The 24,010-nt window shown below is 42.7% G+C and overlaps 1 protein-coding gene across 11 annotated transcripts in view; it reads right to left on the reverse strand.

The window, feature by feature from the left end:
• Window positions 1–1,202: 1,202 nt before the first annotated feature.
• Window positions 1,203–24,010, reverse strand: part of FAM120B (family with sequence similarity 120 member B) — a 118,607-nt gene continuing 95,799 nt past the window's right edge. For 5 of the 11 annotated variants that reach the window (XM_074397128.1, XM_074397123.1, XM_010331292.3 and 2 more), the window contains 5 exons: window positions 11,612–11,818; window positions 8,960–9,068; window positions 7,418–7,510; window positions 1,956–2,007; window positions 1,705–1,794 (listed from right to left, as the gene is read on the reverse strand). In XM_074397128.1, coding sequence (XP_074253229.1) covers window positions 1,967–2,007; window positions 7,418–7,510; window positions 8,960–9,068; window positions 11,612–11,818 — 450 coding nt within the window. In that variant the 3' untranslated portion in view covers window positions 1,705–1,794; window positions 1,956–1,966. Of the gene's footprint in view, window positions 1,795–1,872; window positions 2,008–7,417; window positions 7,511–8,959; window positions 9,069–11,611; window positions 11,819–24,010 lie in introns of those variants that run through there. The other 6 variants (XM_010331293.3, XM_074397124.1, XM_074397122.1 and 3 more) reach the window with 6 other exon arrangements.

Here is a 24,010-nt window from a genome sequence, read left to right on the forward strand (position 1 = left end):
TCGATGATAGACTGGACAAGGAAATGTGGCACATACACACAATGGAATACTATGCAGCCATAAAAAACGATGAGTTTGTGTTCTTTGTAGGGACATGGATAAATCTGGAAACCATCATTCGCAGCAAACTGACACAAGAATAGAAAATCAAACACCACATGTTCTCACTCACAGGCAGGTGTTGAACCATGAGAACACATGGACACAGGGAGGGAAGCATCACACACTGGGGTCTGTTGGGGGAATTAGGGGAGGGACAGTGGGGGGTAGGGAGGTTGGGGAAGGATAACATGGGTAGAAATGCCAGATATAGGTGATGGGGGGATGGAGGCAGCAAACCATGTTGCCATGTATGTACCTATGCAATAATCCTGCATGTTCTGCACATGTACCCCAGAACCTAAAGTGCAATAAAAAATAAAATTAAAAACTTAAAAAATTTTTGAATTATTGTATGACCTTAAGATTCTTCCATGAAAAGGATTACTCTGAACTTAAAAATTTATATATATTTTAAATAAAAGTCTTTCAATGCTCACAGATAGATGAACAAACGTGCTGTTCACTTGCAGCATCGTAAACCAGGCCTGCTGGCAGTCCAGCCACCACGTGTTCTCAGCATGTTCTCTGTGGGTTTCCTGTGTGACTGCATGGAGACCCAGGCCTGTCTTCACAGACACTGCTGTCAAAAATCATGAGCCAGGGCCTGGCAAAATGAAACGAAAAGGATGACCCTACAGCAACAGACATAGGAGTCACACACATGCTATCATGTCTCCCAGGCAGAACACTCCAGGTAGAATTAACTCTTCCACTAGGAAGGTGGGAAGTTAGTTCTTACTTTTCTGTTCAAACACTTCTGAGGACCAAGAGAACAAATAGTTGGAAACTTACATTTGACTAGAATTGCTAATTAGAAAACAATTTCTGAAATATTGTACAGCAGTGCCCCTTATCCCCAGCTGCATTTTCTGTGGTTTAGGTTACTTGTGGTCAACTGAAATCCAAAAAGATTAAATAAGAAATCACAGAAACAACTTGTTAAGTTTTAACTTGTTTGCCATTATGAGTAGCGTGATGAGACCGTGTACCTCCCATGCTGGCATGCTGGGACCAGAATCAGCCCCTCATCCAGCTTCTCTGCCCATTAGTCACTTAGGTCTTGGTTATCAGACAGCAAGAACGGTGATTACAGTACGACATTTTGAGAGAGACCACATTCACATAATTTTTATTAGTTATTGATTGCTGTTAATCTTGTATAGTTCCTTATTAACTTTACTATAGAACATAGGTAGAGGAAAAAAAAAACACATGTATATGTACGTAGGGTTCCATACTATCCACAGTCTCAGGCATCCACTGAGGGTCCTGGGACTCACCCCCCCACAGATAAGGGAGGACTACTGTATGGCATTTTCCGACTTTTTAATAACATAAGACAACTCCTCATAATCTATTGTTAAAAAAAAAAAAAGCAGAATACAACAGATTCCCATTTATTGTAAAATGAAATTAGCTAGGCAGCATATATATGAAAGATCAGAATAAAATACATGAAGATGTTAACAATGATTGTTTTGGTCCACAGAATCAGGCACAAGCTCAGGAAAGAAGCCAACAAAAGCTCTTCTGCACAATGGGAGGGAGAAGCCACTGAAAATGGCATCTTTCCTTCTTAACACAAGCAAGGCCTGGCTCCCACAGGCATGGTCTCCTTGCAGCTACAATGCAGAAGAGGGTGCTGGCAGGGCTCTGCGTCCATGTGTACCTCTTTTTCTCTCCACACTCTTCCTGGAGGAAGGAAACGTGTCTTGAAACCAAGTTAACTCAGCACCAGGTCAGCAGGAGTCTGTATCTGAGTTCTGTTTATTTTGGTACTTGATATGGAAGATTTACATTATAAAGACAGACACGAAACTGATTTCTTCTGGAGATGCAAGTGATGAACTTACCAGGAGGACAACTAGTATCTTCTCCACTGGTCATGCTCATACTGTCTGCTTCCTGCAGTGCACAGACATGAAAACCAAAGAAAGAATTAAATCTCTCAATATACACATGAGAACACTGCACATTTCTAAGTATGAACAAAGACGCTGAGCTGTATTTGGAGGACAGAGCTCTCTCCTCTTTACAGTTGTGGCCACATGCCATTAAAACTGTGTTCCATAATTATTCCATTAAAGTGGAAGCAATTAATTAAGAGGTTAGTGGAGGAAACAATGTCAAAGTTGTTCCTCTTCACACCAGCTCCATCCATCTGCGTGATTTCCAGGCATTGACTATTGCTGACGACTTATGGAAATGGAAATTCACATGCAGATGGCTCGCTGGATGTTCTGCCAAGCACAGAAAAGCTCACGTGCAGCTCTTTCTGTGGCTGGCCCAGGGCTTCCCTTTCCCAGCCACAGCCTGGGTGGCTGCTTTCTGCCTTTCTGATAGACAGGGAATGTGGGGAAGAAAAGACTCGGGCTGAACCCCCTCACTAGCAGTAAAAAGGGTGACAGTTTTTCACATTTCTTCTGGTGCATGACGACACAAGGCTTTCACTTGCAGTGACTGCGGATGGTCTCCACACCTCTCCTCTGGCCCACTCCTGCCCTGGGCAGCCTGAGTCCCTCATGCCCCCAAAAGTGTGGGCTCTGGCAGGAGGTGTGAAAGGAGAGGGTTACAGCCAGAGTGAGGTTTCTAGATCCCTGTTACCTCTGCCCCCATCCTTGTTATCACAGATGATCACAGGCAGTTTTATAGCAGGCCTCCTACAGAATCACCACGGAGAAGTGACAATCTGGAAAATCACAGGCAAATTGTAGCTATGGACTGTGGAATTTAACACATCATCTCTTGCCAGCTGGGCTGGGTGACAGCAAGGAAGAGGTTAAAGCCTTCTCACTTGCGCAGCCTTTGTTCTGGGGCAGCTGCCTGCACTGAGCTCTGTCTGAGGCCTTTGAAGTGGACCAGAGAGTTCAGGCTCCCCAGGAGCCTCCTACCTGTCCACACACTCAGGCTCCAGGAACTTGACAACTTTTTGGCAGTGACTGAATACTTTGATTATGAGGCATTTTTAGTTTAGTTTTTTTTTTTTTTTTACCAACACAAGGAATCTTGCCTATTAATTGTCCTGGAAATACTGACAACTTTCTATTTGAACTACTTTAATATCTCCAAGAAATAGCCAAAAGGGGAGTTCAAGGTAGGCAAAACCCAAGAAATTTGCTGCCTCAAATTCAGTCACAGTAATTAAAACCAAAAAGTGGGTTACTTGGTTTGAAAAATACATTCTAGTCCCGATGAGAGCAGTGTGTGCATGTGTTTACCAAATACTTTATGTTGGAATCTCTGAAATTAGAGTACACACAGGCACCACTAACACCATTTTTGTAACTGCCTCCGCCCGTAAGGCAGAATGCAAATGGAACATGCCACCCTTGCTTGTGTCTTGCAAGAACCGTTTAATTTCTCCCCTCCATTCCTAAACTCTTAAACCTGAAGCTAACTCAGCATTTCACGTCTCAATTTTGCCTTTAACCTGAGCGTCTCCTAGAGCTATTTTCCGGCCCCAAAACCCACATACATTACCATTCTTAAACTTCCGTGTTACTGCTGTGATCCTACTCCAACAAAGTAGGGATCTTCTTCAAAGACCTATTTATGAAACTAGGGCACAGCCTGTAAGTAGTGTTAGGCTGCAGCTGCTGAGGTCATTACAGTTTTATTGTTTCTAAGTGACCAGAACAGAAGTGGTAAAACATGCTCCTCTAGGCCTTGCACCCAGACTGACAAACATTCTTTAGAGTTCCAAACAGGTCCTGAAATTCAAAGCGGTCCTGTGGGTAGTGAGAAGGGAACCTTCCACCTGGAGTTCCCACCCCATAGCCCAAATGTCTCCTCCTTCCTGGAGAGTGGCTTCTCCGATGATGCGGGCTCTGCAGAGACTGGGACAGCTCACTTCACTTTACAATGACTTCGGAACGAGGTGGGAGAGACAGGTGCAGAGCTGCTCTCCCGGTCACACGTTCTTTACTTAGCAGGGCCAGTGGTGCCTGTAATTCCCCTGTGCCACTGCCCACATCTCCTCCGTGCTCCTTTCTGGGCCAGGAAGAGTTGCAAATTCATTTGGTTCCTTGGCTTTTTAGTTATATTTGCCAATCACATCCTAAAGAAATTTCAGAAAGGAAACTTGTGCTAAAGTGGTACTTACAGATGTGCGTATGGGATTTAAAAACAAATTACTGGGCATGCTATGGAAAGCCTGGCAAAATGCAGAGTCTAGGGAAAGTCTCTGCCACCCCCACAGCCTTACGGACCAGCTCAGGGCTTCAGGAATCTACAGAAAGCAAATATTAAATCAAGACAAGAGGGCACACACACCAGGGGCCTTCACTGGCCAAGCCTGCCTCCATCCTGGGACGTGTGCATCACCCTCAGCAATGGGAACGTGGACAAGATGAAAATGAGGGATTGAAGCATGGGATACACAGGGTGCAGGGGCCACAGAGCCCAGAGCACAGGGAGTCCTGAGGGAGGCTGGCATGTTCCAGGTAGAGAGAGGACTGTGGCCACTGATGTGTCCAAACCCACACATACACCCAGGCTGCAGAGGCAACCAGTTTGCTTACTACAGTAACCTTTTTCTGAAATGCTTGGAAACAGAAGTGCTTCAGGTTTCAGATTTTTTCAGATTTTGGAACATCTGCATTATACTTACTGGGGTTCAGCAACCCTAATCTGAATATCTGAAATTTAAAGATGCTTCAAGGAGCATTTCCTTGAGCATCCTGTTGATGGGCAGACGTTCTGGACTCTGGAGCATTCTGGATTTCAGACACAGGATGCTCACCCTGTATGGATTTCCTGCTTCCTGTCAGTAGCTTACACTATTAGAAGCAGGAAAGAACAAGAAACAAGCGCCCCTGGAGATTCCAGTGGTGCCTGTCCTGTTCCTGCACGGGATGGCCTTCACTGCTCCCTCCCTCCCTACTCGCTGGCCCTTTCTGTCAGCTTCTGTCCTCGGAGCCTCTCTTCTTTGACCAGCTTCTGGACTGCCTCCCTCTCTGGCTCAGTCCTAGTGGGACACTGCCTCTGTCTCTCGCCAGCCCCCCATGTTCTGTCACCCCCAAACCTGTGTCCATCTCAGGGCTCTCTCCTCACCCACACAACCAGAAGCTGCATGCCACTTAAGAGATCCCTTGGGCTCAGCTCAGCCTGCCCCAAGGAGCTGCAACCCAGGCAGGATGAGGACACCATGGCAGCATCTGGACTTCTGGCAAGGCCAAGGGTGACTGGGGGGGATGCCTGTTACCGGCTGGCAGAGGGATCTGCTGCAGAGGCGCACACACACTCCAAGAGTGAGATTCCCCCTGTCTCGCAGGGGCCCAGGGCTGACAATGACTATCTTCAGTTCTACCTATGGAAAGTCATTCTGCAGTTTTAATTTGCATGCGGAGAAATTTCTGGATACTATTCTCTGCTAACAGAATTGGAAGAAACCTGTTTCCTGTCAATCCAAGGAACTGGGGTTCTCCTGATCTACTTTAAAGATGCTCATGTGGTCTCTGTCATCACACTAAAGACAGGAAGACGCAATATGCATGGCATCTGTCCTGGCACATGACCTGAGGGCTGTGCTCTGGGGTAGCTTAGAGAAGCAGATGGCTCCGCTCCTGCCAGGCCGCACCCGCAGGCTTTGGTGCTGTAAGAACAGCGATATTGAAGTAGAATTGTCATTGCTGTATTTTTAACAGAAAAGACTATTTAACAAAACAGTTTGACATAAATGTTAAGAGAAATGTTAGAATTAATGCCAGGAAAGGAAATACTTCGTTTTGGAAGGGGTCACCATGACCTCTGCAAAGATGCTGGCTCTGTGGAGGTGCCGTACCTGCAGCCCATCAGGCACACTGGACCAGAGGCAGAAGCAGCCCAGTGGTCCAGTGATCCGCTCTGGGCAGACCACTGGGAAGAGGCAAAACCAGGGCTTGAGACAAAGTCAGCCTGTCTGAGGCTATCACAGCAGGCCGCCTCTGGAGGAAAGTCAAAGTAGTAAAGAAAAGCCTGTGGCTCTGACCGTTCCCAGAGTCAGTACCAAACAGGTCCCATGCCACCTTGCTTCTAGGATCAGGGTAGGGCTGGGCATGCTCTTGATGCTACATCTGTCGGTCACACGGTGCTACCTTTCTTTCTCAATCTGAAGTGTTACACTTTAAAGTGTCCATCTGAGAGCTCTCGTCATGGTTTACTCCAATAAACTGCAGTACTGTGTAAGTGAAAAGCAATCTCAAATATCCTTGCAAAAATGGAAGGTCTTTCGCCCTGATCTCTGCTGGATGGTTTAGTTAGTGATGCATGGAAGCGACCCTCGTGTTGACAATGTAGCAGAGACCATGAGAGGACTGATGTACATGTCTAGTGGGGCCATCAGGAAGCTCCAGATGACAGTGGGTCCACGACTTGCTAGGGTAGAGTTTCTGCAGGTTAAGCTCATTCAAGGAAACATCTCGAGCAAATGTAAATCTAAATTATGAAGCTCTCTCTCAGATAGGCATTTCAAAAATATTCACCATAAATTCTGATCTACACTGAACAAGACAGTGGACTGGCAACGTCTGCTGACTGTATAGACCCAAGAGGACAGGACACGGTACTCAGCAGACGTGTGGCCCTGCGGCCTCCATGCAAACTCCACCCGAGACAGACCCCGAAGGTCAACTGCATTCACACTGAAGACCTGCTGTGCTGTAGGGAATGAGAGCAGCCTGGGAAGTCTCTACATATTTCAGACATTGCCAAAGTCACAAATACCAGAAATTAAAGGTTTATCTAGATTTTAAGGGATTAAATTATAAATACTAGGTAATTTCAAATTTGGATCTCAAACTATAAGGAATTTGAGCTCAAATACTGATGTGATGTTCTCTATGTATTTAAATTCAGCATAATACACACATTAAAACAGATACCTGTACAACCTGTGTAAAAAAACAAAGGGTTGGGGCTATTTCCTACTTCATACTATAATCCAAGCCATGGAAAATACCAGAATGCTACTACCTGAACACAGCTATTGGTGAAACAGTATAACCTGTCGTTTTTTTTCATGAGAACAATGGACCTTCCAGATGTAAATTTTACAAGCACCTTTGAGCAAGTAAATTACAAAAACTGGATCTTGAGCAGAATGAACTGATAGAAAATGAATAAAGTGGCCAGGAGCAGACAGGGCTAGCATCAAGCGTGAAAATTATTTGTCTTTATTTCACTAAATGATAAAAATTAGACATAGCGGTATGTTTATTTACTATAAATAAATATACAACCTATTTTTGAAACAGAGGAAGGCAGTTATCAGCAAAAGCGCAAGGTGAGAGGCAGCACCATGCAGGTGGCCCAGTAGAGTGACCATCGGCCTTCTTACCTGGTCCCTGGTCTCGCCACGGCTGTCCCTGACCAGAACGGCTATACCCAGAGCCCGTCCTGTGGGAGCCGGAGCCCTGTCTTCCCCACCTCCCTGCGGGAACACATGGTCAGAGAATTAGCAAGTTCTCAAACGTGTTAACCCAAATAACACATCATGTAAGAGTGTGGCAAGGTGGCACCAGGCTAGCAGTTTTCCTATACTTAAGTGAGGAGGGCTCATGAAAAAATACAAATTTAAGGATTGCATCCCCAGAGAACCAGGCTCAGGAGTGGAGTCACAGATCTGTGTATTAAACTCTAACCCCAGGAGAATCTGGCATTGGTGGTGAGAAGGCAAACTCTGCAAACAAAGAGTTGAGGAGCCCAACCACTCCTTTTTGCTGGGACCCCACTGGACCCACACAGGCCATGGTGCCCGTGACCAAGCCCATTCCTCCGGCGCCCTGGGCAAGGGATCAAGAAGCACTTCTGGGACTTGCGAGCTTCTCCCCATTCTCCACAAACTTCATTCACACACACTTTTGTGTGCATTAAAATTTACGTAACTTCCCAGTCCCTGATACCTTGTCCTGTTTGTCTCCACTAGAAGGCCTAATAGAAATTCATGTGATTTTTTTAAAGGTATCGTGATAGTCCATGGTGCTCCACAAAGAAGGTTCCAAACAGAGAACAAGCTATCTTGCGGTGGAAGAGCCTGTGGTGTTAGTGCCCTAAGTTAAGTGCTAAGTAGGAAAGCAGAACGCAAGACTGCATGGAGTAAACTCAGAATGAGATCCACACACAGAAACCTCGGCAGAAGTCCACACTTGTTATCTTTATGTGACAGAATGAAAAGCCATTTATATTTCCTCTTTAATTATTTCCTTTACACTTAATTTTTCTAATATACTTTTATTATAGGAAAAAATAAACCTAAACTCTTGTCAAATAAACAAACACTACCTAAGCAGCCCCTCTTCTGGAGAATCCTAGAAAGGAGGTTACATACCTAGAGAAAGAGTTCTTAATTATTTAACTAATAAGTGAGTCCTTTCTGAGAAATTTTCCTATTGGGACCAAAATTTAAACCACTGTGTAGAGATCTATCATTTTCTTTTTCTTTTCTTTTTTTTTTTTTTTTTTTTGAGACAGAGTCTCGCTCTGTCACCCAAGCTGGGGTGCACGGGCACAATCTCAGCTCACTGAAACCTCCACCTCCCAGATTCAAGCAATCCTCCTTCCTCAGCCTACTGAGTAGTTCGGATTACAGGCATGCACCACCATGCCCGACTCATTTTTGTATTTTTAGTAGAGACAGGGTTTCACCATGTGGTCCAGGCTGGTCTTGAACTGCTGATCTCAAGTGATCCACCTGCCCTGGCCTCCCAAAGTGCTGGTATTATAGGTATAAACCACCACACTCAGCCCTATCATTTAAATTCTATTCTTTTCATCCAACTGTATCAGCAGCCTCTTCTTAGAATTCATTTATCAACAATATGTGGGAATCAGTTAGGGTCTATGCTTGTGGGGCGCCTCAAAGCACCTGGCCCTTTCCCACCTGCATGGTGCGAGCCCCAGTGGACTCGGCCAGTGATACGTCTGTTCTCCTTCATACAGGCCTTGCAGACGACTGCCTTCAGGTTGTGGAATTTGGTGAGCCGAGATCTCTGCAAACAGACCAGATGCAAATGAGAGGTAATGGGCCAGATGTGGCTGGAAGGAAGCTTATGGGGCACCCTCCCATGCTGTTCCCAAGGCTAGGCAGCAATGGTAGCTGTACCCTGCTCCCAGGCATGAACCACAGTACAGTTCTCCTTCAGCATGATCACATCACAAGAGGTTCTTAGAGAACATATTCTCCCACATCCTCCAGAAAAATAACACCAAGCAGCTTCTGTAGGTTAAACAATCATTTCTAAAAAAGAATCTTTAAGTCCTACTATGACCATTTAGGTGATTATCATACAATCTTACCTTTAAAAAGTGTTTGCATTTAATATATCTTAATCTTTCAATTCCCAGTTATAAGAACATTCAGCAGAAAAGCCATGGTCAAAAAAACACAAACAACAACAACAACAAAAAACCAAAAAAATAGCAGATCAAGAAATGGAACATGGAACATTCAACCTTTCCTTCAAGCTTCCTGTTTTATTACTGAATATTCTATCCTATAAGTTTTTTTTTTGTTTTGTTTTTTGTTTTTTTGTTTTTTTTTTTTTTTAAATTAGACCCTATAATCACTTGGAACTTGGTCAAGAAATTGATTAAAGAAAGGAAAAGATCCATGATGGATGATTTATAGACTGTGGTCCAATAATGCTACTTTACCTTTCATTTCTATAGTCTACCTTCCAATACTTACTGGCTTATTAGGAGCGTATTTCTCCTCTTATTCTGCTTTTGCTTTCTTCAAAATTCAAGATGCTTCTAAGTTCTAAATACTTATAGTCCTATGCCACTCTGGAATTTGTGTGTGTGTGTGTGTGTGTGTGTGTGTGTGTGTGTGTGTATGTGAGAAACAGTGATGGCAACACATTACCAAATGTGTTCTCTCTGCTATGAAAGCTTGGAGTGCTCTACTGTGACAGACCAGTATGCTCTCTCATGGATCATACTGCTTTTCACATCCCTGTGGGTATTAAAACACATTCCAAATGAGCTTGGCTTGATGCCTTATTTGGAAATCTTCCAGGAGTCATGTAGCAACTGTATTTATAAAGCTGGACAGCAGCCAGCGTACCCAACTAAACTGGCAGCCTTTGGGGAGTATTTTCAAGTAATAAACTGTAACTACACCTATCAGATGAGTCTGATATCTGTGGAGGCACTTATGCAGGGAGTGTTAGTTCTTCATTAAAAAAGGGAGATCGGCTGGTCACGGTGGCTCATGCCTGTAATCCCAGTACTTTGGGAGGCTGATCACTTAAGCCCAGGACTTCCTGGGCAACACGGAAAAATCTCCTCTCTGTTGAAAATACAAAAATTAGCTGGGCATGGTGGTGCGCACCTGCGGTCCCAGCTACTCAGAAGGCTGAGGAGGGAGGATCACTCAAGTGCTGGAGGTGGAAGTTTGCAGTCATTGGAGATTGCACTATTGCACTCCAGACTGGACAACACAGCAAGACCCTGTCTCAAAAAAAAAAAAAAATAGTATGTGTATTGTGTGTGTGTAAAGGGGAGAAGAGTAAAAAGCACTTCAAAAATTAAAAATGCATCAGACTGGATGTGATGCTGCTTGCCCCACCTAAGCGTTAAGTTTGGAAGTCCTGAACCCTATTTAAGAATTTTGGCAGAAGCTACAGGCTAAGCACTCCTAATCTGAAAATCCAAAATCTAAAACTTTGTGAGCACCAACATGATGCCATAAGTGGGAAATTCCACACCTGATCTCATGATAGATGCAGTCAAAACACTGTGCCATGCACGCTACTAAAAATACAGTATAAAATTACCTTCAGGCTGTATACATAAGGTGTATATGAGACATACATGAATTCTGTGTTTAGACTTGGGTCTCATCCCCGAGCTATCTCATTGAACAACATGGGTTTGAACTGCATAGATCCACTAACATGGGCATTTTCTTTGGCCTCTGGCACACCTGAGGCAGCAAGCCCCACCCTCTTCCTCCTCCTCCTCAGCCCACTCAATGTGGAGATGATCACTTCCATTTAATGAACAGGAAATACAGTTCTCTCCTTATGACTTTCTTAATCATTTTCTTTTCTCCAGCTTACTTTATTTTCAGAATACAGTATATAATACATAGATAACATAAACGATGTGTTAATTGACTGCTTATGTTATTGGTTAAGGCTTCTGGTCAACAGTAGGCTCTTTGTAGTAAAATTTTGGGGGAGTCAAAAATTATATGGAGGCTTTCCACTGCACGAGAGTTTGGAGCCCTTAACCCTTGCATTGTTAAAGGGTCAACTGTATATGCAAACGTTCCAAAAATCTAAAAACATTCAAAATCCAAAACACTTCTGGTCCTAAGTATTTCAGATAAGGGGTATTCAGCCTGTATTAGTTATGCTGACGCTGAAGCCTAATGCTTCAAATCATGTGTTCCTGGTTTAACGGAATAATGGAAGCCTTTATTTGGCAAGCATTAAATTTGAAAAACGCAATAGTCAACTTTATGTTATTTGTGTAGCCTGGAACTACAGGGATGTTTCTGGTGAAAGGTAGCCATCTGCAAACTCACATTTTGTTCTAAAAGAACCTCCACAGCATAACCCTTTTCAGATTGCAGGTACTTCTGATGAAAAAGCTTCCCGTCAAATACATTCCAAGGCATGAAGTCACTCATTTTCCAGGGGAAGCCACACGCGCTGTTAACTAGAACCAGAGTAGTGAGGCCACGGACGAGAAGGGAGCCCAGCTGCACGGCTCTGGAGTTGATGTAATCAGGCTGTGGAGACCAGAACACACACCAAAAATGTAAGACAGGAGCCACACATGCAAGAAACAGATACCTGTGTGAATCTCAGCGCTGCAAAGTTAGTCTGCTCAGAATGCATGCTCGCTCAGTAACTGGACAGCATCACCATGGCTGTATCTGCAAAGCTGAGCTTCACCAGCTCTACTGATTAGAGGCCTTGGAAACCACCTCAGCTGACAGAAATGAGGGTGCCTCTTCAGTATGAGTGTGTCTTCATCCATCCATCCATTCAAACCTGAGACACTTATTCAGCCTGCTCCACACACCCAGGCAGTGAGCATAGTGTCTCCTGCCTCCTAGAAACCACTGCGCTGACAACAGAAATGGTGAAAACTGTGTCTACTAGGAAAAAGTTCACATGATCATTCATTCTGGGTGCATTCTTTCCTGAACGACTTTCTTCAAAGGCAAAGGGACAAACGGGGAAGCTGTCCTAAGATGCTATAGAGGGGTTCCTGCAAGAATGTTGCATGAGATACTCTCTACCTCCTGGCCTATGCTGTCCTCATGCAAAGTGATACTGATATCTAGCAAGTGTCCAAATGAGTCCATAAATGAGTTAAGTGCAATTGAATCCATCATTGTCTAGTTTATCTATGAGCTCAAATTAACCAAGAGCTGTTTTAAGTAAACTAGGGAAAACGTGACAGATATTTTAGCCCCTTTAGAAGTTAAGGCTTCACTTATTAAAATAAAAGAAGCTTGCTAACCATTTTAAGAAATTTATCATGAACTGGGATTAACCAAAAGTTAATCTAAGGTTTAATCAAAACAATTTTTGCTGCACAGCACTACTTTATCCTAAAATAGTGCTGTATGACACTTCTGTTGTATAAAATTATCCAAAACAACACTCATTTTTGAAAAGAGCAACCATTATACAAGTACATAGTGCTGAGTGGATTCTGACTAACAAGACATGTTAGTGAGATGTCTATTTCCTACAGAAGCCTTAAGGTGACTGCCACGAACAGGACTGAATTTCATCAAATATTTTTTAGCATCCATTATATGCTTTTTTCTTATTTATTGTTCTTAAGAATGGTTTTCAAATATTAAATCGACCCTGCATTCCAAAAATAAACCCAACTTGGTCATCATGTACTATTACTTTTATATATTGCTGGATGTGATTTGCTAATATTTTGTTTGGCAGCTTTTAATTTATTTTCACAAAACAAAATGGCCTAAATTTTTATTTCTTGTGATGTCTTTGTTAGATTTTTATATCAGGATTTTGCTGGGCTTATAAAAACAGTTAGAAAGCCTTCTTTCTTCTTCTGCTCTCTAGAAGAATGAGTGTAGCACAGATGCTGTTTCCTCCTTAGGTGTCTGGAAAAGCTCACAGGGAAGCCCTCTAATCTTGAGGTTTCCTAGTGGGAAGAGTTTTTACTTCAGATTCAATGTCTTCAGTAGACACTGAACCATTCAAGCTTTCTATTTCTTCATACTTCAGTCTTATTAGGTTGTATTTTTCAAGGAATATGTTCATTTTACTTGAAAAATTTTTTTACACTATTACTCTTTATGGCACACATTTTACCTGAAGTTTCAAATGTATTGGCATAAATATTCTCTCATCTCTTTAGTCTGTATCGTCTATATATACAGATGCCCCTTTTTCATGCCATATGCTGGCAATTTGTGCTTTCTCCTTTTCTTGATTAATTTTGCTACAGGTTTATCAGTTTTATTCATCTTTTCAAATAATTAACTTAGAAAAAGAGGCTTTGTTTTTTTTAGAGCAGTTTTAGGTCACAGCAAAATTGAGAGGAAGGTACAGAGATTTCCCACCTACCCTCCACCTCTCTACAGATCAATGCCTCCACCTGCCAACCCCTGGAAGACACATCTGTTGTAATCGATGAACCCACACTGACATGTTGACATGAGGCACTCTTGGTGGTGTATGTTCTGTGGGTTTGGACAAATGTGTAATGACCTGGACCCACCATGAGGGCATCGTATACAGCAGATGCACTGCCCTAAGGTCCTCCTGCCTGCCTGCTCACCCTCCCTCCCCCAAGTCCCTGGCAAGCACTGATCTTTCCGCTGTTTCCATAGTTCTCCCTTTTCCAGACTTCCTATTGTTGGAATCAGAGAGTAGGCAGCTTTTTCAGATTGGCCTCTTTCACTTAGTACCACGCAATTAAGTTTCTTCCATGTCTTTTCACAGCTTAATAGACTTATTTTTAACATTCCATTGTCCAGATGGGCCAGTTCATTCACCTAATCATCCACTGAAGGGCATCGTGGCTGCTTCCAAGTTTTGGTAATTACAAATGGGCTGCTGAAACCTCTATGTACAGGCTGTGATGTGGCCACAGCAAGGCGTGCAGCACTGGACTGCATGCTACCTGTTCAGCTTTGTGAGAAACCGCCTCATGACCATCCAGAGTGGGTGTACCGCTCTGCATTCTGACCAACAATGAGAACTCCTGCAAATGACATAAAAACAAACCAACAGGAGGGGGCGCCAAGATGGCCAAGAGAAGCCAGCACCAGAATGCAGCTCCCAACGAATGACACTGAGAGGGCTAGAGGACTTCACGATTCCAAACGAGACGCCAGGTTTGTTTCTGTGGGGCTGACAGGGCACTGAATTTTAGGCTGAGGGAAGGAGCCGCAGGGCGAGACCCGCCCAGGGGGTCAAATCAAGACGGGGGCGGTGGGGGGGCACATCCCCACCTGAAACGTGCAGCCGGCTCAGAGGATCCGGGCACTTAACCCCTTGGTGCTCTGTTTCAGATCCTGTGCTTACCTCATTCCTCCTGCAACCAACCCATGGTCCACGAGAGCCCTGCCAGAGGGTGGGGCACCATGGGTAGTCGAAGCAAATTGGAGCAGCGGCTACCGCCAGGTTGGGCAAGCTGTCGCAGGGACCTGGGCGGGAGTCTGGACTAACACCAGCAGGGCGGACCTTCCCACAGAGGGAGGCAGAATTGAAAGCAGGGAAACAGATCATAAGGCTGGCAGGCCCCACCTCCACAGAGCTCAAATTGAAGCCCTTGTTAGAGAGCTAGGCAGCAAATCACCAGCTTGACCCCAGCCAGTAAGATCCAACTGGGGAAGGAGAGAGGCCATTGGGAAGGCAGGGCCAATCTCACCGGCAAACAAACCCATGGGAAGGACCACCCACCCAACAACCTGACTGAACCCAAGACCCCAGCAACGCCTTCTACAGGCCAAAAAGGATACAGCTCCAACTTCAAACAGAAAAAAAGTCCACTCAGAGACTCCTCCTGAAATCACCAATTTCAAAGATTAAAGGGAGATAAATCCACAAAGATGAAAAAAGACCAGTGTAAAAAGGATGAAACCATCAAATAACAGAACCCCTCTTCTCCTCCCAGGGATCACAACTCACCATCAAGGGAACAAAAAAGAGAATGAATCTAACATATTGATAGAAGCAGGCTTCAGAAGGTGGGTAATACACTTCTCTGAGTTAAAAGACCATGTTCTAACCCAATGCAAAGAAATTAAGAACCTTGAAAAGAGGTTAGATGAAATGCTAACTAGAATAATCAGCTTAAAGAAGAACATAAATGACTTGATGGAGCTGAAAAACACCGCACAAGAACTTCGTGAAGCATACACAAGTTTCAACAGCCAAATAGAAAAAGCAGAAGAAAGGATATCAGAGATAGAAGATCAAATCAATGAAATAAAATAAGAAGGCAATATTAGAGAAAAAAAAGTGAAAAGCAATGAACAAAGCCTCCAAGAACTATGGGATTATTAAAAAGCCTAATCTACGCTTGATCGGTATACCTGAATGTGACAGGGAGAATGCATCCAAGTTGGAAAATACTCTTCAAGATATTATCCAAGAGAACTTTCCCAACCTAACAAGGCAGACCAACATTCAAATCCAGGAAATACAGAGAACACCATAAAGATATTCCTCAAGAAGAGCAACCCCAAGGCACATAATCATCAGATTCACCAGGGTTAAAATGAAGGAAAAAATCCTAAAGGCAGCCAGAGAGAAAGGTCAAGTCACCCACAAAGGAAAGACCATCAGACTCACAGCAGATCTCTCGGCAGAAACTCTGCAAGCCAGAAGGAAGTTGGGGGCCAATATTCAATATCCTTAAAGAAAAGAACTTTCAACCCAGAATTTGATATCCAGCCAAACTAAATTTCATAAGTGAAGGAGAAATAAAATCTTTTATGGACAAGCAATTGCTGAGAGATTTCGTCACTACAAGACTTGTCTTACAGGAACTACTGAAGGAAGTAATCAACAGGAAAAAGAACAACCAGTACCAACCACCGCAAAAACATACCAAATGGTAAAGAATAACAATGCAATCAAGGTGCCATGTCAATTAATGGGCAAAACCAGCCAGTAACAAAATGGCAGGCTCAAATTCAAACATAACAATATTAACATTGAATGTAAATGGCCTAAATGCTCCAATCAAAAGACACAGACTGGCAAACTGGATAAAAAGTCAAGACCCATCGGTGTGCTATATTTAGGAGACCCATCTTACATGCAAAGACTCACATAGACTCAAAATAAAGGGATGGAAGAAGATTTACCAAGCAAATGGAGAGCAAAAAAAAGCAGGGTTAGCAATCCTAGTCTCTGATAAAATGGACTTTAAACCAACAAAGATCAAAAGAGACAAAGAAGGGCATTATACAATGGTAAAAGGACAAATGCAACAAGAAGAGTTAACTATCTTATTTATGCACCCAATGCAAGAGCACCCAGATATATACATATATAGATGCAATATATTTATAGATGCAATAAAAATATTTTTTATAGATGCAATAAAAAACAATAAAGGGGAGCTCACCACTGATTCCTTGGAAATACAAACTACCATCAGATATATAAAGCCAGTTCTTAAAGACCTACAAAGAGACTTAGACTCCCGCACAATAACAGTAGGAGATGTTAACACTCCACTGACAATACTGGACAGATCAATGAGACAGAAAGCAACAAGGATATCCAGGACATGAATGTAGACTTGGAGCAAGCGGACCTAAGTCATTTACAGGACACTCCACCCCAAATCCAGAGTACACATTCTTCTCAGCACCACACTGCACTTACTCCAAAATTGACCACGTAATTGGAAGTAAATCACTCCTCAACAAATGCAAAAGAACAGAAATCATAGCAAACACTCTCTCAGACCATAGCATGATCAAATTAGAACTCAGGATTAAGAAAAGCACTCAAAACCACACAACCACATGGAAACTGAACAACTTGCTCCTGAATGACAAATGGATAAACAATGAAATGAAGGCAGAAATAAAAATGTTCTTTGAAACCAACGAGAATGAAGACATAACATACCAGATCCTATGGGACACATTTAAAGCACAGTCTAGAGGGAAATTTGTAGCAATAAATGCCTACATTAGAAACTAGGAAAGATCAAAATTGACACCCTAATGTCAAAATTGAAAGAGCTAGAGGAGCAAGATTAAAAAAACTCAAAACCTAGCAAAAGACAAGAAATAACTAAGATCAGAGCAGAACAAGGGGACAGAGACACAAAAAACCCTTCAAAAAGATCAATAAATCCAGGAGCTGGTTTTTTGAAAAGATCAACAAAACAGACAGACCGCTAGCTACACTAATAAAAATGAAAAGAGAGAAGAATAGAATAGATGCAATAAAAAACAATAAAGGGGAGATCACCAGTGATTCCTTGGAAATACAAACTACCATCAGAGATTACTGGTTTATGCCCATAAACCAGTAAACCTGGAAGAAATAGATAAATTCCTGGACACTTGCACACTCCCAAGACTAAGCCAAGGAGAAGCTGAAACCCTGAATAGACCAATAACAAGGTCTGAAGTTGAGACAGCAATTAATAGCCTACCGACCAAAAAAAGTCCAGGTCTAAATGGGTTCACAGCTGAGTTCTACCAGACATACAAAGAGGAGCTGGTACCATTCCTGTTGAAACTACTCCAAACAATACAAAAAGAGAGAATCCTCCCTAACTCTTCCTATGAGACCAACATCATCCTGATACCAAAATCTGGCAGAGACAAAAGTAAAAAGAAAACTATAGGCCAATATCCATGATGAACATAGATGCAAAAATCTTCAATAAAATGATGAGAAACTGAATCCAACAGCACATCAAAAAGCTTATCCACCATGATCAAGTAGGCTTCATACTCGGTATGCAAGGCTGGTTCAATATATGCAAATCTATAAATGTAATTGACCACATAAACAGAACCAAAGACAAAAACCACATCATTATGTCAATAGATGCAGAGAAGGCCTCTGACAAAATTCAACAGCCCTTCATGCTAAAAACTCTCAATAAACTAGGTATCAATGGAACGTATCTCAAAACAATAAAAGCTATTTACGACAAACCCACAGCAAATATCATACTGAGTGGGCAAAACTTGGAAGAATTCCCTTTGAAATCTGGCACTGGACAAGGATGCCCTCTCTCACCACTCCTATTCAATATAGTATTGGAAGTTCTAGCCAGACAAATTTGGCAAGAAAAAGAAATAACGGGCATTCATGTAGGAAAGGAAGAAGTCAAACTGTCCCTATTTGCAGACGACATGATTGTATATTTAGAAGACCCCATCATGTCAGCCCAAAACCTTAAGCTGATAAGCAACTTCAGCAAAGTCTCAGGATACAAAACCAATGTGCAGAAATCACAAGCATTCCTATAAACCAATAACAGACAAACAGAGAGCCAAATCATAAGCAAACTCCCATTTACAATTGCTACAAAGAGAATAAAATACCTAAGAATACAACAAAGGATGTAAAAGATCTCAAGGAGAACTACAAACCATTGCTCAAGGAAATAAGAGAGGACAAAAACAGATGGAAAAACATTCCATGTTCATGGTTAGGAAGAATCAATATTGTGAAAATGGCCATACTGCCTGAAGTAATTTATAGATTCAATGCTATCCCTATCAAGCTACCTATGACCCTCTTCACAGAGGTGGTTTAAGGGAAAAAACCACATTAAACTTCATATGGAACCAAAAGAGAGCCTGCACAGCCAAGACAATCCTAAGCAAAAAGAGTAAAGCTAGAGGCATCACGTTACCTGACTTCAAACCATACTACAAGGCTACAGTAGTCAAAACAGCATGGTACTGGTACCAAAACAGAGATATAGACCAATGGATCACAACAGAGGCCTCAGAAGCAACGCCACACATCTATTACCATCTGATCTTTTGACAAACCTGAAAAAAAAAAAAAAAGCAATGGGGAAAGGATTCCCTGTTTAATAAATGGTGTTGGGAAAACTGGCTAGCCATATGCAGGAAGCTGAATCTGGACCCCTTCCCTATACCTTATACAAAAATTAACTCCAGATGGATTAAAGATTTAAACGTATGAACTAACACCATAAAAACCCTAGAAAACCTAGGCAAAACCATTCAGGACAAAGGCACAGGCAAGGACTTCATGACTAAAACACCAAAAGCAATGGCAACAAAAGCCAAAATAGACAAATCGGACCTAATTAAATTTAAGAGCTTCTGCACAGCAAAAGAAACAATCATTAGAGTAAACCAGCAACCATAAGAATCAGAAAAAATTTTTGCAATCTACCCATCTGACAAAGGGCTAATATCCAGAATCTACCAAGAACTAAAACAGGTTTACAAGAAAAAAACAAACAAACCCATTCAAAAGTGGGCAAAGGATATGAACAGACACTTTTCAAAAGAAGACAAATATGCGGCCAACAAACATATGAAAAAATGCTCATCATCACTGGTCATTAGAGAAATGCAAATCAAAACCACATTGAGATACCATCTCACACCAGTTAGAATGGCGATCATTAAAAAATCTGGAGACGGTTGCTGATGAATGAGATGGCTGACTAGGAACAGCTCAGGATTGCAGCTCCCAGTGAAAGTGCAGAGGGTGAGTGGACGCCGCATTTCCAGACGGATTTTTTTGCCCACAGACCAGGAGATTCCTAGGCGGAAGAGCCCCACAGTCACCAGCGCGGCTGTTTCAGCCACCGCGGCTGTTTTGACCCGTGCGGCTGCTTTGCCCGTGCCCTGGTGCGGCAGCTCTCTGTACAAAAGACACTAGTCTGGGTGCCCTCTCAGCTGGCAATTGGAGCCCTGAGATGGCAGAGTCACCCATTCATCCATCTGAAATAGCGAGCCAGGCAAGGAGATTCCTAGGCAAAACAACTGCCAGAAATCTCAGCGCCACTGTTTCAGCCGGCTCAGTGGGTCACGGCATGGGAGATCCCGATGCCTTTCTAACAGGCGACTAGAACTCTGGGAGAGAGTAGACCATTCAACAACAACAAAAAAGACTGAGTCAGAGAGCCAGGTGATTAGGCTCGGCTGGTCCCATCCCCAACTGCCCCCAACAACAACAAAAACAAAACAGTAATTGAAAACGCTTCGGGTTGAGAGCTTCACAGTAAGCACAGCTGAATCCCGGATGGTCCGGCTCTGTGGGGGAGAGGTGTCCGCCATTACTGAGACATTCTACCACTACGGAGGCAGTCTGCCATTGCTGAGGCAGCCCACCGTTGCTGAGGCAACCTGCCACTACAGAGAGAGTCCACCATAACAGAAGCGGGCCACCATTGCCAAGGCAGTTCTAACTATACCCATATAAACAGAACTGCAGGGAAGATCACAGGGCAGCTGGGTAGAGCCCACAGGAGCTCAGCAAAGCGTCTACAGGCAGACAGGGACTAGGCTGCCTCCTTGCTGGGCAGGGCAGCCCTGAAAGAAAAAAAAGGGAGCAGCACAATGGAAACTCACAAATAAAGCCCTAACTCCCTGGGACAGAGCACCCGGGAAAAAAAAAAAGGGACTTTATGAGTTCTGCTGCAGCAAACCTAAACGTAACTGCCCAGCAGCTCTGAATGAACAACAGAGCTCACAGCTCAGGACTTGAGCTCCAATTAAGGACAGACTATCTCCTCAAGCAGCTCCCTGACCCCCGTATACTCAAAGAGTCACCTCATAAAGGAGAGAACAGACTGACATTTGGCGAGCATCCTTCGGGGACAAAGATAGCAGAACAGGAAACTGGTAGCAACCCTTACTGTTCTGCAACTGCTGTAGGTGATCCCCCAGCAAGCAGGGCCTGGAGTGTACCTCAGCAGTCCTACAGCAGAGGGGCCAGAATGTTAGAAGGAAAGCTAAGAAAAAGAAGTAACTTCAGCATTCACAAACTGGAAGTTCACTCAGAGACCCAATCTGAAAGTCAGTAACTACAAAGACGACAGGTAGATAAACCCACAAAGATGGGAAGAAACCAGCACAAAAAGTATGAAAACACTCGAAACCAGAACACCTTTCCTCCTAAAAGGGATCACAACTCCTCACCAGCAAGGGAACAAGGCGGGATGGAGTAGGAGTGTGATGAGATGACAGAATCAGACTTCAGAAGGTGGGTAATAAGAAACTACAGTGAGCTAAAAGAACATGTTCTAACCAAATGCAAAGAAACTAACTACCCTAAAAAAGATTTGATGAAATGCTAATGAGAATGGACAACATAGAGAGGAATATAAGTGAATTGATGGAGCTGAAAAACACAACACGAGAACTTCGCGAAGCATGAACAAGTTTCAAAAGCCGAATTGAACAAGCAGAAGAAAGGATATCGGAGACTGAAGATCAACTCAATGAAATAAAACGAGACGGCAAGAATAGAGAAAAAAGGGTGAAAAGGAATGAACAAAGTCTCTAAGAAATGTGGGACTATGTGAAAAGACCTAATCTACGTTTGATAGGTGTACCTGAATGTGATGAAGAGAATGAATCCAAGCTGGAAAATACTCTTCAGGATATTATCCAGGAAAACTTCCCCAACCTAGCAAGGCAGGCCAATATTCAACTCCAGGAAATACAGAGAACACCACAAAGATATTCTTCAAGAAGAGCAACATCAAGGCACATAATCGTCAGATTCACCAGGATTGAAATGAAAGAGAAAATGCTAAGGGCAGCCAGAGAGAAAGGTTGGGTTACCCACAATGGGAAGCCCATTAGACTCACAGCAGATCTCTCAGCAGAAACCCTACAAGCCAGAAGAGAGTGGGGGCCAATATTCAACATCCTTAAAAAAAAAAAAAAAAAACTTTCAACCCAGAATCTCCTATCCAGCCAAAGTAAGCTTCATACGTGAAGGAAAAATAAAATCCTTTGCGAACAAGCAAGTAGGCAGAAATTTCATCACCAAATGCAAAGGAAAGGAAATCATAACAAACACTCTCTCAGATCACAGTGCAATCGAGTTAGAACTCAGAATGCAAAAACTAACTCAGAACCGCACAGCCTCATGGAAGCTAAACAACTGGCTCTTGAATGTAGACTGGATAAACAATGAAATGAAAGCAGAAATAAAGATGTTCTTCGAAACCAACAAGAACAAAGAGATGACATACCAGAATCTCTAGGAAACATTTAAAGCGGTCTCGAGAGGAAAACATATAGCAAAAAGTGCTCACATGAGAAGAAAGGAAAGATCTAAAATTGAAACTCTAGCATCAAAATTGAAAGAGCTAGAGGAGTAAGATCAAAAAAACTCAAAACCTAGCAAAAGACAAGAAATAACCAAGATGAGAGCAAAACTGAAGGAGATAGAGACACGAAAAACCCTTCAAAAAATGAATAAATCCAGGAGCTAGTTTTTTGAAAAGATCAACAAAATAGACCACTAGCCAGATTAATAAAAACGAAAAGAGAGAATAACCAAATTGATACAATAAAAAACGATAATGGGGATATCACCACAGATTCCACAGAAATACAAACTACCATCAGAGATTACTACAAACAACTCTATGCACATAAACAAGTAAACCTGGAAGAAATGGATAAATTCCTGGATACTTGCCTCCTCCCAAGCCTAAACCAGGAAGAAGCTGAAACCTTGAATAGACCAATAACAAGGTCTGAAGTTGAGGCAGCAATTAAGAGCCTACCACCCCAAAAAAGCCCAGGTCCAGATGGGTTCACAGCCGAATTCTACCAAATGTACAAAGATGAGCTGGTACCATTCCTTCTGAAACTATTCCAAATAATCCAAAAAGAGGGAATCCTTCCCAAATCATTTTATGAAACAAACATCATCCTGATACCAAAACCCGGCAGAGACTCAACAAGAAAAGAAAACTTCAGGCCAATATCCATGATGAACATAAATGCAAAAATCTTCAATAAAATATTGGCAAGCTGACTGCAATAGGACATCAAAAAGCTTATCCACTATGATCAAGTAGGATTCATCCCAGGGATACAAGGCTGGTTCAACATATGCAAGTCTATAAACCTAATTCACCACATAAACAGAACCAAAGACAAAAACCACATGATTATCTCAATTGATGCAGACAAGGGCTTTGACAAAATTCAACAGGCCTTTATGCTAAAAACCCTCAATAAACTAGGTATTGACGGAACGTATCTCAAAATAATAAAAGCTATTTATGACAAACCAACACCCAATATCACACTGAATGGGCAAAAACTGGAAGCATTCCCTTTGAAATCTGGCACTAGACAAGGATGCCCTCTCTCACCACTCCTATTCAATATAGTACTGGAAGTTCTAGCCAGAGCAATCAGACAAGAAAAAGAAATAAAGGGTATGCAAATAGGAAAGGAGGAAGTCAAATTGTCTCTATTTGCAGATGACATGATTGTATATCTAGAAGACCCTATCCTCTCAGTCCAGAATCTCCAGAAACTGATAAGCAACTTCAGCAAAGTCTCAGGATACAAAATCAATGTGCAAAAATCACAAGCATTCCTATACACCAATAACAGACTTAAAGAGAGCCAAATCAAGAACGAACTGCCATTCACAATTGCTACAAAGAGAATAAAGTACCTAGGAATACAACTAACAAGGAAGGTAAAGGACCTCTTCAAGGAGAACTACAAGCCATTGCACAACGAAATAAGAGAGGACACAAACAGATGGAGAAACATTCCATGTTCGTGGTTAGGAAGAATCAACATCGTGAAAATGGCCATACTGCCCAAAGTAATTTACAAATTCAATGCTATTCCCATCAAGCTACCAAAGACCTTCTTCACAGAACTGGAAAAATCCACCTTAAACTTCATATGGAACCAAAAGAGAGCCCGCATAGCCAAGTCAATTCTAAGCAAAAAGAACAAAGCAGG

The sequence above is a fragment of the Saimiri boliviensis genome, chromosome 4 (assembly GCF_048565385.1).
Source record: "Saimiri boliviensis isolate mSaiBol1 chromosome 4, mSaiBol1.pri, whole genome shotgun sequence".
NCBI classification, from domain to species: domain Eukaryota; kingdom Metazoa; phylum Chordata; class Mammalia; order Primates; family Cebidae; genus Saimiri; species Saimiri boliviensis.